Source organism: Apodemus sylvaticus, chromosome 2, assembly GCF_947179515.1.
Source record: "Apodemus sylvaticus chromosome 2, mApoSyl1.1, whole genome shotgun sequence".
Classification (NCBI taxonomy): domain Eukaryota; kingdom Metazoa; phylum Chordata; class Mammalia; order Rodentia; family Muridae; genus Apodemus; species Apodemus sylvaticus.
In genome coordinates this window covers 41,091,163-41,108,622 of record NC_067473.1, presented here as the reverse complement: position 1 = coordinate 41,108,622, position 17,460 = coordinate 41,091,163, and the positions used below count along the sequence as shown (strand labels likewise).

The window sequence follows — 17,460 nt, the reverse complement described above, 5'->3', positions numbered from 1 at the left end:
TAGTCATAGCCAGAGCCAGAGCCATAGTCATAGCCAGAGCCATAGTCATAGCCAGAGCCAGAGCCAGAGTCAGAGCCAGAGCCAGAGCCAGAGCCAGAGCCAGAGCCAGAGCCAGAGCCAGAGCCAGAGCCAGAGCCAGAGCCACAGCCAGAGCCACAGCCACAGCCACAGCCGGAGCCGGAGCCGGAGCCGGAGCCGGAGCCGGAGCCGGAGCCGGAGCCGGAGCCGGAGCCGGAGCCGGAGCCGGAGCCGGAGCCGGAGCCGGAGCCGGAGCCGGAGCCGGAGCCGGAGCCGGAGCCGGAGCCGGAGCCGGAGCCGGAGCCGGAGCCGGAGCCGGAGCCGGAGCCGGAGCCGGAGCCGGAGCCGGAGCCGGAGCCGGAGCCGGAGCCGGAGCCGGAGCCGGAGCCGGAGCCGGAGCCGGAGCCGGAGCCGGAGCCGGAGCCGGAGCCGGAGCCGGAGCCGGAGCCGGAGCCGGAGCCGGAGCCGGAGCCACAGCCACAGCCAGAGCCAGAGCCAGAGCCAGAGCCAGAGCCAGAGCCAGAGCCAGAAAAAGCCAGGTATGTGTGTACATATACATATAATATACATATACATAGATACATATACATAGCTACATATACATATATAGAGAGAGAAGGAAAAGGGGAGGGAAGTGGGAGGGGTTGAAGAAGAGAGGGAGAGAGGGAGGTAGAGAGGGAGAGAGAGAGGGAGAGGGGGAGGGGAGACTGGGCTTAGCTTGGGCTGTGGAAACCTCAAGCCCACCCCTAGTGATTTCCTCCCTCCAATAAGGACATGCTGCTTAATTCCTCCTGAAGAGTTCCACTAATTTGGAAACAGACATTTAATTACATGAGTCTATGGGCACCGTTCTCATTCCAGCCGTCTTAACAGACATTTGTACATTGTAACTCCTCTTCCTTACAAGCAATGGCTGTCTTGATGGACTCCCCTTTTAAGAAACAATACTGAGTGTGCTATTTATCTGGCAATGGATTAGAAACTGCTTTCACTGATAATAGTCATTGTTTCCAATCCAGGTATAATTTTGGTGAAAGTATGAACATAGGCAGAGCCATGGCAAGGAAGAGGGCTTAATTTAGTTCTGGGCATTGTAAAACTCTGAATTCAGACCTACAGGTCTTGGTATCACTTTGCTTATGAGAGCTGGTAAGTCCCCTAGGAGGGATCCCTTGGTCTAAAGACTCCAGAGACTCCATGTTTACCTTCAGAGTCACACAGCTGGGGTGCTAAGTGATGGGATTAAAATCCTGTGGACCATTAAACGCTAAACTTTATGTCAGTTGGAGAGAAACAAACTTTACAACTCCCTGACAGGAAAATATGACTCAAAGTAATGCTGCCTTTGCTTTGCCTCTTAGTCATCCGGTCCTATTGCTCACAGATGGGCCTTAAAAGAACTCCAGAATTAGGGCCACAGGAACTCGGTGAATTTGACAACTGTTGGCCTCATAAAGTCTATGAATTTTCTATTTGTCTAGGCCCATTAGGCCACAGCTCTAACTGAAGTTACAATTATGCCCTCTCCGCTTAGGAACTTAGATGAACTGGCTAGCTGCAAATGAGGAAAAAGAAATCGTGAAGGTTTGGAGCCAGCTTGGGAATGGAATTCTGGTTCGTTTTGGAATGCAAGCAGCCAATCTGGAGGCGAGTGCAATAAAAGAGAAGCATGCAAAGTATAGAGTGGACATGAGAGCGTGAAATGAACTCAGATCTAGATGGTGTTCAGGACCCCGTGTGTACTGTGGAACATGCAGGTTCGGCAGGCCACCCGTGAGCTCAGTCGTTCAAGATGATTTGACTAAGCAGCAGCACTGCAGAATTAAGAGAAAATTTAGGAAGTGCATAACAAAACCACTATTGATTATTAGCTGTCTACGGCAGCGAGCTTTTCATCCTAGGTCTCAGGAGGCAGAGGCAGGTAGATTCCTGTGAATTTAAGGGCAGTCCTGTCTACATCGAGGATCCCAGGACACTCAGAGTTACTTAGTAAGACCCTCTTTCAAGAAATAAGCAAACACATCCTATTTGTCGATGAGAAGTCTTCCAACATTCTCTGTCAGCTGCATTTTGGGGCTTTACTATTGTATAAATGTTGGTCTTCTTGAATTGCCTAGTTCTAAATTTTGATTGTTATAAACACAGGAAATAGATACGACTTTGCCAAGGCCCAAAGGAACATTAAGGATAAGTGTCCAAAAAGAGGACTAGAAATAAAACTTACTTTGGGAATCAGTTTCCCCATCTGCTCTGAGGAGTGACTGGCATCAGGAAATGTCTGTCAGTGACTTGGAGTCTCTTCTCCGTAAGGCCCTGGAGAACTTAGGGGCTGCCTGGTGTGAATTCTCTGAAGCTCCCCATGGCTACCGGCTAACTGGAGTTTTGCAGCACTTTTAAGAGAAAAATGAATGCGAGTTGTAAACTCCAAGGCAGTTAAGTAAATGAGCTGGACATAGCATTTTGTTGCTCTGAACAATAGGCTGTGCTCTTGTGGGAGAATAGACAAGTACAATCCAAGAGAATGGAGGTAACCCAAAGTTGGATTTTATAAGTGACAGGAACTCCACTCTGCATGTAAAGTATATCTCATATAGCTGCTACAGCAGAAAATATTATAGTCTAGTAAAATGGTAAAGACTCCCCTGCTCACCAGCAGTAAGGAGCTAGGGAAGTAATATTTACCGTAATACCTTTATATTTATGAAAATCTTACTGTGATGGATTTTCTTCTTACTAAGTTCAGAGAGTCTAAACCAGTCTGGACTTAATTTTGACTGTGTATCAGCTGCATCTAGGAGCTGTAAAGGAAGACTCCATGGAGCCTGGGCCCTACCACAGAATAATTACATCAGATTATCTACATATCAACATGCAGTGTTTTAAAATCTTCTCCAGATGAACTGAGGGCGGGTGAGGAGCCTCTGCGTGTAAGCCACACCCTCTTGTGAGGCTACATCTCAAGGCTCTACCACAATGGGGTTTATACAAGCAGCAAGCGCTGTGAATATGTGCTGTGTAGGAGGGGTGGAGGGCCGGTTTGCCATACAGATAATGCTTCATGCTGACCTTTTCGTCACTACAATGCATGCATTTTCCAGTGTTTTACTTTTGGGTGTTCTCCATTGCCAACGAAAGCAAAGCTACACCAATTCTTTACTCAAGTGAATCAGGCATTCTGCTGGAAGAGATGAAAGTGTTCATATACGTCTATGTTAGGGTGTGTGTATGTGTGGTATGTTGTCATACACCAAGCTGTAACTGTAGAGGGATAGAGAAAGAATTGAGAGCTGCATGGATAAGCAAGGAAACACACACACAACTATCAGGAAGTCACTTCTTATGACACATTCCTTGGATTAACCACTGTTATTACTTGGAAGTATTTTCTACTTTCTTATCTTTTCTTGAATGATGACTATGTCTGGGTAACATTTCTCTTGCAAGTCTCCCAGTAACCTGACAATAAGCAAAGGTAGCTGTCATTCTGTGGTCTTTCTCAAAATACCATTCAGAGCTTCCTCTCCAATGGGGATTTCTTTTTCCTCCTGACTACCTGCCTTCTGCTCCTAAGTTTTCTCCAGAATCTCCACACCTTTTCAAGATCAAAATAGGAGCCATGTCTTAGCAGTGCATATGGTAGCATGGTAAAGAATCTTGAAGTTGGCATTCTTTTTGAAACATCAAATCATGCTTGCTCTGAAATACCATTTAATTATGGAGATGTTCAACGTTCTGGAACAACTGACAGAATTAGTTTGTGTCTCCATCGTTCAAGGGACTTTGATGCATTAAAGGCATGTTTACACTAGTGCCAAAAAAGGCCTTGGCCTCAAGGGCAGAGGGATCATTGTGGCAGAGAGTTCAGGTCTACTATGCTCAACAGATATATCAGCTTTCCACATCACGCCATGTTTCCTTTAAGATGATAGCCTTTCCCTATTATTTTTTCTATCTTTATGTTTAGTTATCTGCTTTCCATTATGTATTTTATTTCTAGACTTTTCACACAATTGTGCTTTGTAGTGATTATTATTTTTACAGGCTATCTGTAATTTATCAAAAATACATTCATTTAATTTTTATCACAGATGTCAACAAAGTCATCATTACTGGCGTTTTCTGTGAGGTAAAAGGCCTCTTATCTATTCCAGTCTCTGACAGGACATCACATGTGCTAAGATTATGATTTTGGCTTGCATGTTTGGTACAAAGTCACATATCCAACGGTCTCATTACACTCCTACACTCTTTCTTATGGCTCTTCTTCTTCCTTTATACTTTTAACTGATAGAGTGCAGATATTTTACATACATCCTGTTGCTGCTGATTCTTAGAGATATTGTAGTAAATATATCTGCTATTACAGGGGACAAGATCAGGTCAAATATCTGAGATAAATATCTTTCAGTGCATGTGACGTAGACACCAGAAATGAGGCAGTAACAGCTGATCCCAGAGTTCTACATTGTGTCTTTTATGGGTGTGTTAGTTAGTTAGCTAGTTAGTCCATTAGTCAATCAGTTAGTTTGCTAGTTAGTTAGTTTACTTACGTAAGTCTTATCTTTTCTCTTAGAAGAGATCTGTGAACTATAAGAGACCAACTTTGGTGTAAAGGGAACCTTCTCTGCTGCTGGAATAGTGGATGGCTAGTCCAATTCTCTAAGCAAGTTCTGCATGCTTATTATCTCAAAGTGATAAAGCAAAAGTGGAGGAAGAAGTGGGGAAGCCAAATGGCAGCCAATGGCATCCTGGGAATGTGCCTGGGATATGCTGGGACTTAGCCTTGATCTGTAGAGCCTTAAGAGGTCAACACAAGAAGGCCCAAGAAGATACAGTTGTATTTGTGTTCATCTAATACTGGAGTTAAAGGAATTTTAAAATAACATTGAACAATAGTTGCTAAAATACACACAAGTATTACAAATACTTGCAGGTGTGTGTGTGTGTATATAAGCATGTGTAGAAGACAACTTTCTTCTCTTAATAGACTGATTTTTTTTTTTTGGATATTTTTATTACTGTCAGATGTTTGTTTTCTTACAAGATTTCAAACTGCAGTCAATGTAGATAAAAGACGCAAAGGAAGCCAGGTGATAATGTAATTCAACTGTGTTTTCATAAAAACAAATCAAAACAACCAAAAATGTAATTAGCTAAGGAAGTTGAGTCATTGGCTTTGGTTCGAGTTAGCCTCTACTTTCTGGTGGCTGACTCAGTGCTGGGCTCTGGGGTCCACCCGGAGGTTTGGAGCAACTATAGAAGTGAGGGCCTATTCTGCAGAGCTCAGGCATGAGATGAGGAGAGAGAGAGAGAGAGAGAGAGAGAGAGAGAGAGAGAGAGAGAGAGAGAGAGAGAACCAGTCTTCTCAAAAAGAAAGAGAGGAGCCCAGTTTTCTTTTAGTGAACAGTGAAATGGTGTCTGGAAGGCTGTGCAGTCTCCAGCAGTGAACACATAGCAGCCAGAATAAAGAGCAGACTGCGCTGATGCCCACGAGGCACAGGCATCTGCAGATGCCGCCACAGGGTGACTGGAGCTCTGTGATGGACTCCTAGTGTTCTGGGACTCCACGTTCTCTGGGTCTGGTGGGGAATTGGTTTTCCTAAGTATTGTCTGAGCGTGTTTTATGGGGACAACTCATTCTCATACTATTTAACCACAGAAATAGAAGGGGTGTATTGAAAAATAATCTGGGAGATTGGTTGTAACTTTTCAATAATGCTGTCTCCCACTGTCACTCACCCCCACCAAAAAAAGAAAGAAAGAAAAAAAAAACAAAACTCTGGCTCTTTGAGGAACAAACAAGAAAGGAATATCTGTTGAATTAACAAAAATGATCAGTGACGATTCTAGCAGATGTAGTGTGTTCCCTTGCCTTACATATGTATGCTGAAGTACCCACTTCCGGCCATATGCGACTGCTAACAATATTGGGGAGGCAAACAGTGAGGCCCTACTGAGGAAACATTTTAGTCATTCTAAGGGATTGATGCTGCCTTGTAAAAAATGCACTAGTTGAGTCTGTCTTTGTGTCTGGCATTTGTTTTTAAGAACAAATCTGTAATGCCCAGGGAGGAAGTCTCAGAGAAACTCCCTGCAGAACTCAATGGACTTTTCTCCCACCGGCATCTAACTTAGGTTATTCTTAATAGCTTCCTGTTTCCACAATGTATAGCTCCCTGGCACGTATGTCTATACAGGCGGAGTAGGCAAACTGAGAACGTTCAGAAATGTTGTTTTGTACTTGTTGGAGCCTGCCTTGGCATTCTCTCATGTTTATACCACCCTTCACATCCAGGAGGAGCAGCCCCACCCTAGGTGCTCTCAGCAGCCTGGGTGATCCCCGCTCTTGAAATGGTCCTCAGTCAACACCTTTGCTTCTGCTTCCTCTCACTGAGATGCCCCAGGAGTTTGTGCTCACCTCTGGTCTTTGCAACTTAGTGCCCTCCACCTCCCTGGAAACTTGTATGTCTTGGAATTTATATCGCTTTGTACATGCGTTTTGCTTCTTTCCTACCATCCTGCCAGGATCTAGAGTCAGGTCTGACAATGCTATGCCTGCTATTTCCAACACAGAAGACCCATAGTGAGGCTGCCATTCCATATTTCTGCTGTTTCATAACACTCGTGTTGCTTGGAGGCTGACCTGCTACAGAGGGGTATGGGATAACAGTGGTTAGGCGCCTATGCTTTTGAGTTCTGCTCTTGGTGTTCTAACTCTGACAGTCTGCTTTCTGTTTGTGCAACTCTGAACAACCTGTGGTTCCTTTCTGCAGAGTGTGATAGTGGTAGCAACAACAGTTTGGATCTCACAGGACCCCTGGAGGAAGAAGTGAAGTAAGCCTCACTGAGTGGGGAGCTGTAGGAAAAGCTGGACTGAGCCTCCCATTCCCACTCCTCCTTACCCACAAATTTAGCACTAGGGTGCTTGTAACCAGTCTTTGAAAAGCCATGTACCATCAGGAGACTCTGTGACCCCAAGGTGCCTTTGTGGATCACTGACATCTATAAAGACGCAAACATGGCGGCTGAGTGAAGATGGCCCTGCTGAACTGGCTGCTTGATTATCCTGGGGCTCTGAATACCCTGAACTGCTGCTGCTACCAGGTACTTCCACCTCCCTGGCTGCTCTTGCTGGGAATCCTTTCTGTGCAAAAGCTACTTGACTCCAGAGACTGCCAAGAACTCTCTGCTTTGTGTCTGATTGTTGCCTCCCCTTTAGTTATACAGTCTTCCTCCTCGGAATTCTCTATGCACATATCCCTGCCCTACAGCCTTGCAGATGGGCACTGTGACTCAGCTACTCAGGTAATGCATGACAGCACTTTGCAAGTAGAAGAAAATATGGGGGACCTTGGGGCGTATGCAGCCTAGCCCAGCACAGAGAAGGTGACCTGCCAGGGACATTTAAAATTTTTTGTTTGCTTGCTTTCAGTTTCCTTGTTTTTCACTATTTGTTCTCAGTATCTTACATGATTCACTGTAAATGGGAAAATGTACTCGTGTTTGATATCTGCACCCTATATAACCCAGTATAATATCTACATGCAAATACATAGGGTTGAATCTGTCAATCTCTAGCTATATTATAATGTTGTTCTTGGGCTTGGAAAAGGTTTGTATACTTAATGCTGCTTTAAACTTTTAACTTTTACATGACTGTGAGATATACTCTGCTTGAAACCTATTTAAGTCTCCTCAAAGTTAAAAATGCCTGGGTTTTAATTACCAGAGCAGATAACAATGGTTAAGGGGAAACATGCTTGTGTCTTTAAGAACATGCACTTCCCTTTCCATCAAGTAATGACCAACGAGAGACATCTTTGTAAGCCTTTGTAAGGCTCAGTAAAGAAAAGCAAGATGTATTTTATATCTGAACCATCAGCACAGTTTCCGTGAGAGGCAGGAAATATGTATTCTCTGCAGGTGTGACTCTGTTCTGCTGGCTAAATCCCTTGGTGCTCACCCAGTACATGGATCATGCAGATTTCCTTTAAGGCAGAATTCAAAAACATTTCCCCCTCCCTAAACAATGGTTCATGTGAAAGTATGCTATTTTATGTTTCCTGGACTAACTGAAAAATAGTTAAGTGATTTTAAACATTTTAATCTTCTGATTGAGTCACTGACAAAATATGCCATGGAGGGATGTCGGTTCATTTAACCCCGTGATTCCTGGAAAGAATCCAATGGGCTAGCACAGGGTAGATTGCGTTTAGAAACTGCTCATCCAGACGATGGGGCAGCTCGTTGGATATGATGAAAGGCAGGAGAGACCTGACCCTAGAGAGTAGAGAGGAGGGAGGCAGGGCACATCTGGAATGTGAAAAGGTTATATCATCTGCTAGGTAAGGGAGTAGAGAGATCTCAGGCAGAAGAAGCAGCAACAGATGATTGCCCATGCATTTTTGTGCTTTCTCCCCCAAATTGAGGCACTTGTTGGTAGGAAATGGGGAGCACTATTAATAGTTGCTCAAGGTTAAAAAAAATCCTGGTTGCTCAAGACTGAACAGTGTTATCTGGGATAGGGCAACATGGAACTCACTGTTGCCCCACTCTGGTTACCCTGGGGCTTTGGGATTCCAGTTGGCTCTAAATTCAAATGACCTCAAAAGATGGAAAACCATTGAGCAAGGGTGACTTGGGAGTACTCCGTGCCATTTCAAAATTCTCTGACAAGCTTTAAGATGTCCAGACCCTCAAATAATGTGCTGTCAGGGAAAAATGTCAAAGGCAAAACAAACAAACAAACAAACAATCTCTACCACGTGACTCTTTTGCTCTCATGGAGTAGAGCAAAGAGTATGTATCTCTAAGCCAACTTGAACAGAACTATTTCTAAAACCTGACTTGAGGTTTAGAATCCATCAAGATGAGGAATGATCATGTGAAGCTCTGAAAATGTCACGCCCAGGCCTGCCATCTATACGCTCCAAATCAACAGATCTGGGTAAAGCCAAGCATCTAGATCGTTAAGAATTCCTGTAGTGACTCTGATGCCTTAACTAAATCTGTGAAACCTCTTGGGTTCGGAAAGAAACTATCCATTCTTTAAAGACTTCAGATTTCAAATGTTCAATAGAAAAAAATGGAAAACCAATATGTGAAGAAAGGAGATTAAATATTAACCGCAATATTTTCTGCAATTCAATCACAATTTTCCAGAATTCAAGAAGGACATTGTTTAAAAGTATTTTATTAGCATGGTAGTCTTTCCACTACACCAGGACAACTCTAAATTTCTCTACATTAGGCCACTTTGTAAGAGAGGGGAGCTCTTTTACTATATTACTTTTAGCATATATATCTTTCGAAAACAGTGTATCCTTTCAAAGATATTCCATTGACATCATAGAAGTTTCATATACGTGCATATATCATCTTATATACAATGCATATCACATAACAAACAATTCCAGAGAATGCATATGTATACATACATGCATATTCATACAAGTTCTCCAGAGCAGAAAAATGGTGCATGCATCCTGGCATAAAGTATACTATAGGCATTCATTCTTCCTATGCAAAAATTGTGCCATAGAAGGATCCAGAGCCTCACAGGTCAGTGGACACAGGCCCTTCTCTTTGGCAATCAGCTCTATCTGGGAGTTCAATCATAGAGAACTGCTGTTTCAAAGTAGGGTAAACTAGAAAGAGCTAGAAAGTTCCTGCTGTTGTATACACTTGAATGGACAGGGCGCATGAGCAGGTGGCTTTTGAAATTTCTGGACCTTTTAAATCTTATTCCCTACTGCAGCTGTTCATAACTGAGCCCTCTAGAAAAACGTAGTCAGTACTGCTGCTAATGGAAAAATATCCCACATGATGATCCCTTCATAATTCAAGGATATATAGTACACTTTGTCATAATAAGAAATACATATTTTTATTCTGTTTAAGTCAGAGTTTAGACAATTACTTACTGTATTTTGACCTTAGTAAGGAAATGGATATAAGAAAAAAAGCAACTTTTAAAGAAACATTTAAAATAAACTATGTAATATGCATTATATATAATATATTACACATTAATATACAAGTATAAAATATATAGAATATTTATTTAATTATTGGCTAAACTTAAAATCACTTCATATGCTTAGTAATAAATAATGTCTTTTATTTTAGTATCTTGCTTTGCTCAATAATATGGAAAAACTTGCAGTCAAGGATATAATCTTTATAAACTGGACATCCTGAATTGTAGGTATGACTTCAGATGTGGCAGAATATTTATTACCATCTTAAGAAATGCCTTGGGCTGGAGAGATGGCTCAGCCATTAAGAGCACTGACTGCTCTTCTGAAGGTCCTGAGTTCAAATCCCAGCAACCACATGGTGGCTCACAACCATCCTTAATGAGATCTGATGCTCTTTTCTGGGGTGTCTGAAGACAGCTACAGTGTACTTACATATAATAAGTAAATACTTAAAAAAGTAGCACCTTAAACAAACAAAGAAAGAAACAAATAAGTAAAATGTCTATCAGCTCCAAGAGAAAGGTTTGCTACCATGGTATTGGAAGTGTGCTTCAATTATATGTATATTAAAGTGACTTAATTTGATAGGTAATCCTTATCAAATCTTAATCACAACTATTTCTAGATTTTTTTCTCACATAAAGGATCACTGAGGCATGAGAAAACTTCACCACACACATGCCTTTGCTCCATGATTAATGAAAACTGAGTTTGTACATGTGTAAATATGTTCACCTTTTAGGAGGGTAAGTTGCAAACAGACATTTTTACTTTTGAACAAAGATCTCTTCCCAGATGTTCTGATTTGTCTCAGTGCTAATCCCAAAATCACTAAACCCATTTCTTCCCCATGACAATAATCCATGACAAATCATGGAATCTTGTCTTTTTGTCTTTAGTGATACATTGCAAAATATCTGTCTTGAGCACCTTTTGAGTGCTATGGAAAGCATTTTAAACTTCATTAGCCCTTAATTTTTTATTAAGGTCCAAAGAGGGGAACTAGAAATTATGCTGCTAACCATTATGCTCCCATAAATTATGTTGTTTTGTGCTTTGATGATTCTATCACTAGTGTATGCACCATTCATTTCATATCGTATCTGGACCATGGAATAATTAGGTCCATTATAAATTGGAAATGTTTTAAGTCAAAGATGCATTTAGCAGACCAAACCTACTGAACACCATAGTTCAGCCATATGGTATACTGTATTATTGGTGGTTGTTTCCTCTTGGGATTGTGGGGTCTACTAGGAGCTGTGACTCACTGCTACTGCCCAGTGTCATAAGAGACCATAGTGCTACATATCATTGCTGGAGTAGGAAAAGGTCAAGATTTTTTAAAGAATAGTTCCTACTGAATTTGTTTTATATTTGTAGCCTTGAAAATCGAATAATCAGGTTGGACCACGGTTGAGTTGTAGACTCCTTGTATCTCAGCCCTTTTCTGCTGAAATTCATATCCAGTATGGCTACACCCCAGCAGTGGTTTCACCCTAGCCTTTTCCAAATCTCCAGAATCTCATATAAATCCCATACTGCATTTATGCCACACCTTCCCACTGCTGGCTTGGGAGCCTGCAATCTTAAATTGAGTATGAGATTAGGAACTCCGCTGCTTGGTTTTAATCTCTCATTTCATTTTATTGTGTTCTACTCTGCCACATGAGCCTCTAGATTCCAATCAAGGGGAGATATTAAAATTTTTGACATAACAACTGCACCTCATACTAAAGGGTTGTGGTTGGTAGAGGGGGAGGAGATGAGAAGAGTCTCAGGGACACATAGCTTGCTGTGACAGTGTCTACTAGAAATGTCAGAGCAGCAACACCCACGAATTGTGACTGCCTAAACAAGACCTTAGCAAGGATGACATCAGTAGACATGCTAAGGGATAGGAACGCTCACAAGGCCTCAACCCTAGACAAAAATGATAGGCAGCAGAGGAATGCTGAGAGTGAGGCAGTCTTCCCCAGGTAAAAGCATACCAATCATCTAATACCAAATGGCATGACCCCTGAGAACATCCACAGACAACACTATACAGACAGAGCAGGCTGTATTTTTATATTTAGAAATATATGTGCACGTATATTTAAAGAAAAAGCCGCCATGAATCTAAGAAAAAGCCAAGTGTTACAATGGGAGGGGCTGGAAGGAGGAAAAGGAAGTGGAGAAGGGAATGCAATTATAATCTCAAAAATTAAAACTTATACTCAAACTTTAAATGAAATAAGACAATGGAAGTGTCTAGGGGGACAAAGAAGACACTCAGGAAGGGAGGGGTGAGAAGATGGAGGGGAAGAAGGTATGAAGAGAATATTCTCAAAATACAATATACAACAGTCTGGCCTCGTTCCTTGCACCCCCTGCCCCCTAAGCTGTTGGAGACTCTGCTCTCCCACCCAGGTCAGATTGCATGCTCCTCTTGACCCTCTCCATTAAAGTATTTTTAATGAATCTTTAACCCACCTGCAGCTCCTCCTGTGATATCTTCCTGGCAGTATCAGTGACAATCACTTTTTAAGAATGCTTTTATTCTGCAATATGTGGTACTACTTACTTTGACTTATCATAGCATGCATATATAGTCTATTTCTAAAATGACAATGTGATTTACAATGGAGTCTCATATTACTACATGCCAGGAGAGAGAGAGAGAGAGAGAGAGAGAGAGAGAGAGAGAGAGAGAGAGAGAGAGAACATAAAACCACCTGTGGCAGAGAGTAAGCAAATTGTGCTAATAAAATAAACTACATGTGCCTTCGTAGTCAAAGCAAAACTAAAGGACCCATTGTGGCTGTGTATATGTGCTCAAGATTAAGATTTTAATAATATGTACATATCGTTCTTGTCTTATTAACAGTATCAACAGTAATATTTTTATCTACTGGACTTATTTTAAGAATTAAATAGCAATAATCCAACCTAACACATTGCAACAATGTAATAGGTTAAACAGTAATTAATAAGATTAATAATTAATTAATAAGCAATATTAAAAGTAATTAATAATCTATTTTAATGCATTTTTACCTTCAAATTCTAGTCACATATAATAAGCAAGTGAATTAACACTAAAAATGTCAGAGCAAGAATGGTGAATTCAAGGTTTAACTACCTGAGTAAAAGAAGTTTAAGAAAACATCCAAATCACAACATTTTGTATATATGTAGCTAAAGCGTTATGTGGAGTGGCAAGCCTCTATATGAAAACGGTTACAGTGGCAATCAGTTCTCTACTTACATTGCCATTCCTGTTGCCAGAGGGCTAGGTGGTCATCTCTGGGTTGTTGAAGTGCAAGTGTGGAGCATGCAGGCTTGGAGCCTTTCCATGCCTCCATACTTGATGCACAGGCCTGCGATGATTTGGACAATGAGCTATGCTGTTCTTTGTACTTTAAATCCAGGCCTCATTTCTTGTCTACATAGATGGTTTGTTTAGTTGTGTTTCTCAACTGGATACAAAGGTATCGGTGAAGACCAGGGGACACTCTAGCCAGACACTGTCCAGCAGAGATTTCTATGATGGAAATTCTCTAGCTAGTTCTGTGGGGGATGGGAAGAGCCTAATGAGTAGGGGTAGCCAGGGTCTTTCTTTGCAGAGCAAGGGTTTTCAGAAGCTATCCTCCTGGGCAGGACATCTGCCTGAATCCTGCCAAATTTTCTCAAGGTTAGGTTTTCTTCTTGTCTGCCTGTCCTTCTGGATGTGTTCCTTGTTCTGTGAGCTAGCGGGCAGGCATTGCTGTTAGCTCTTCTAATTTCTCTAATTTGAGGATTCCCCACACTTGCTCTTGCCGTGCTGTCTTGTAAACTGCTATTTCCTCCAAGCCTGTTATGCTTTTTTTCCATCTGGGTTGAAGTCTCTTTGCCCAGTGGGGCCTTCTTTCTCCACTTAGTCATGCTATGTGTGGAGACCCACATCCACACTGCTGCCTTTCTGACTCATCCCAGGAGGCTAGCTGGCTCCTGGGAATCCACATTGCAACAACAGGGAGGCTCCCTCGAAGGGAGCCAATGTGAAATCCTGAAATCTGCCTTTATAATTGGAGTCCCCCCCTTTGACCAGTGCAGCACAGGAAGGGTGTGAAGCAAACTGCTCTTTCCCCTTTAAGGACACGTGTCTAATGAATGGACTTTTAGCAATCTTAACTTCCAGTTTATGAGGTGCCTTCATTGCTGGTTTTAAATATTCCACAATGTGGCCAAGAGAAAACTGTCCAATTTTCCTTTCCCTCTACCAGCAAACCAAGAGAGTCAATTTTGACAGGTACACTTCCCTGTAGTTGTAGATTAAACCATTTTTCTTTCTGAAATATATTATTCATAAAGGTGAAACTGTATTGGAGCTCCTCCCATCCATAGATAGAAGGCTGTGAGTAGAAACTCTATCACCTCCTCAATGGTGAATTAGGGGCCTGGCAGGACAGCATCTTCCTACCCCGAAGCTAGGATTTTCCTTGGCCCTCCAGGCCACTCAGGGGAAACCCTCTGCCAAGGACAGCTCAAGTCCAGGATTTCTCAACCCACTCGGATTTAGACAATAAATTCCTTGAGCCAGAATCGTTGAAAGGGTCAAAGTTGAATAACAAAATGATAATGAAAGTCAGACCACTGTGTCAAGTCTACATTGGCCAGTAACTCAGGAAAGTAATGTATTTTAAATCCCAGCAAGCACATCTTGAAAGTGTAAAATGGAACACCAAACCTGAGTTCTCTTAGTCCAGGGCAGGCTGACCTTGGCTGTCACCACAGATGCACACATTTAAACAGAGGGATCCAGAAGTCAAGAGGTGGAAATGATTTTCAGTTTGGTAAATTGGCTTACCCATACACATATGTTATGATTTTATAATTAAAACACCCCCCCACACACACACAACTATGTACATATAGTCTGCATATGTTATCAGTTTTAAGCATTTCCACTCATTTAATATTTTAAGCTGAAATTTTAGATTATTTAGCTGAAGGAATATGTTCATTCTGCATTCTGATATTCACCAGTGGCACAAAGTCTCACACAATTATTTTACCAACAAGTAAAGGACCCGTAACTGGACTTTTAACTTGCTAATGGACCATAACCATCTTCCCTTTCCAAGTAATGTGCATGTGTGTGGTGGGGCACTTGTGGCTGAAGTTCTAGAGACCCCTCACAACAACTGGCTAAATTCCCCCTGAACTTGCCAGCAGGAGGAGGCAGGAGGAAGGCAGATGCGATATTTCTGACACCGGACCCGCAGGGGCTCACACACAGCCAAGCTAAAAAAAAAATAACAGTGCCTGTCTGTCAAAGTTTGGCAGCATACACTGTAGGACCCAGACAGCTACTAGTGCTTACCTTGACCACGTCGTCGTTGAGATGCTTGGGGTCGCGGTTGACCAGGTCAATCTCCTTGGTGTGCGCGTCGTACACTTGCTTCTCGGTCACCTCGTCTGCCATGGCCTTGTTGTTGGGCTTGTAGATGTTGCCCTGTTCCCGGATGGGAACAGTGTAGAGATGTCCCTGGTGAGGGCAACCGGCCAAGCCAGGGGAGGGCGGCAACAGCGGTGGGAAGAAAAGTTCAGAAAGAAAAACAAGAGGCAAGAGTCAGCCTGGCTGTGGGGGCGAGCCCGGAGCTCTAACTTTTGCTAGCTTCAACCTCTGAAGGAAAGGCTTTGCACACAGAAAACTCCAGCGCGCTGCAAGCTTTTTAAGAGGACGGAGCAGAGGACACCACACCCCTCGGTACCAGGCAGGGAGCGCCTGCCTCCCGCGCCCGCCGCCAGGGGTCAGGGCGAAGCCCCAGGCGCCCTCTTGCTCCCCGCGGCTCCCGGCCCTGACTCCCCAGCCCAGGGGTTCGCGTTTTGCCTCCTCTGTATTCCTTCTCTCCGCCAGGGCCACCCATGTCCCCACAACCTCACCTGCTCCACTGTCCCTTTCTGAACCGTTAATCCTGTACTATGATCCCTTTCCCTTCCAGCATTATCAAGGGCCCTCTGGACCAAACGGACAGACTTAATGGTGCCATCGGCTCTGTCCCTCGGTGGGTGATTCTCCCTTGCACCTGCCGCAGTTCTCCCCCTCCCCCCCCCAAAAAACCTTTTGCTCCCTGGGTTTCCTTAGGCTGTGGGGGTGAATAAGTGGCTCACAATCTAACATACTTCTTTAAGCAGAGGCATGTGCTAAGACCCCCTCACCCCAGAAGGAAATGTCACCTGAAGGACCTGCCTGACCCACCCTTGCTTAGATCACTCCCGGGCTGTCCACTGCAAGCTGAACCATAGTCATATTTGGGGACCGAGGTCCCCACGTTCAGTCCACCTGAGTGCCAAGAAATAGTTGACAATGGCGGTGGTACTTGTGAGGAAGGAGGCTCCCTCACCTCGGAACTCCCCCGCCCCCCGGGGGGCCTCTCAGGGGCAGAAAGAATTATTGAAGTTCTCGAGAACTTTGCTAAGTGCAAGACAGGCATGCTGCCGCCCAAGTCAGCCACTTTAGGCTCCTGGGGTGGGGACTGTTCTTAGGCTTGTGGGTAAATGAATCTCCTTCCTCTGAACACACACACACACACACACACACACACACACACACACACACACACACACACACACACACACAGCCTCCCAGTAGGTAGGGGCTGGACCGCAAGGGAGTCTCGCGAACAGTGTCATCTGGGAAACTTTTCTAAGTCTGGCGGACTCGCAAAACAGTACCCGGGGGTCCTTCTTCCCCCACCCTCGTCGGCTCCACTGGTCCCCTCTCCAAAAAGAAGCCCTAAGACATTCCTAGCTTTCCACCTCCCCACCCAGCCCAGCCCTCTGCGGTGCCAGCTCGAGTGCTGTGAAGGTGGAGAGAGGGCTGGGGCTAGGAAAGCAGCCGGGGCATTTGGAGTGGGAGATAGCAAAAGCAGGCACTTTGGAGCCGGCGTGCCCTCACCCAAGCCTACCTCGGAGTCTACGTATTTGCCCCCAGACATGCTGGCGCGTGGCTGGCTGCAGGCTCTGAGGAGGTTTCCCTGGGCTGTGATTTAAGAGAACTGAGGAAGGAAGATCTTGTATTGTATAGAGGGGGGGAAAAGGCGCTGGCGGGGGGGCGGTGGCTGGGAGGGAGCCTGTTGGCTGTTCGCCAGGGGTTTGTTCTGCTCTCAGTTGGCTGGGACGTGCTCTGCGCCGGGTCTAGGCACATCCCCAAGGTTCTGGCAGCAGAGGGCGGGGAGCGCCCGCGGGGAGCTGAGAGCCTGTGAGAAAGCCTTCATCAGAGCTAGGCTAGGCTGTTTGGGCAGATATTTTAGACCCGCGGCAACGTTTTCCCAGCTATAAACCAACAGAGGCATCCAGGGGAGAGCGCGTGTTTTCCCAGTGCATCATCTCAGCAGGGGTGGAGGGAGCACAAGAGTCTGCAGGGATGCCCAGTATGGGCATCCGGCTCGGCTCTGCAGAAAGAATTCTGCCCTGTCCCAAGCTGCTCCCTTCC

The 17,460-nt window shown here is 44.1% G+C and overlaps 1 protein-coding gene across 1 annotated transcript in view; it reads right to left on the bottom strand.

The window, feature by feature from the left end:
* The window catches only part of Cav1 (caveolin 1), a 34,870-nt gene extending 17,823 nt beyond the window's left edge, over window positions 1-17,047 (bottom strand). Inside the window, exons 1-2 of the mRNA XM_052173262.1 lie at window positions 16,934-17,047; window positions 15,346-15,510 (exon numbers count right to left, since the gene is read on the bottom strand). Coding sequence (XP_052029222.1) covers window positions 15,346-15,510; window positions 16,934-16,963 — 195 coding nt within the window. The 5' untranslated portion in view covers window positions 16,964-17,047. The remainder of the gene's footprint in view (window positions 1-15,345; window positions 15,511-16,933) is intronic.
* Window positions 17,048-17,460: the final 413 nt, after the last annotated feature.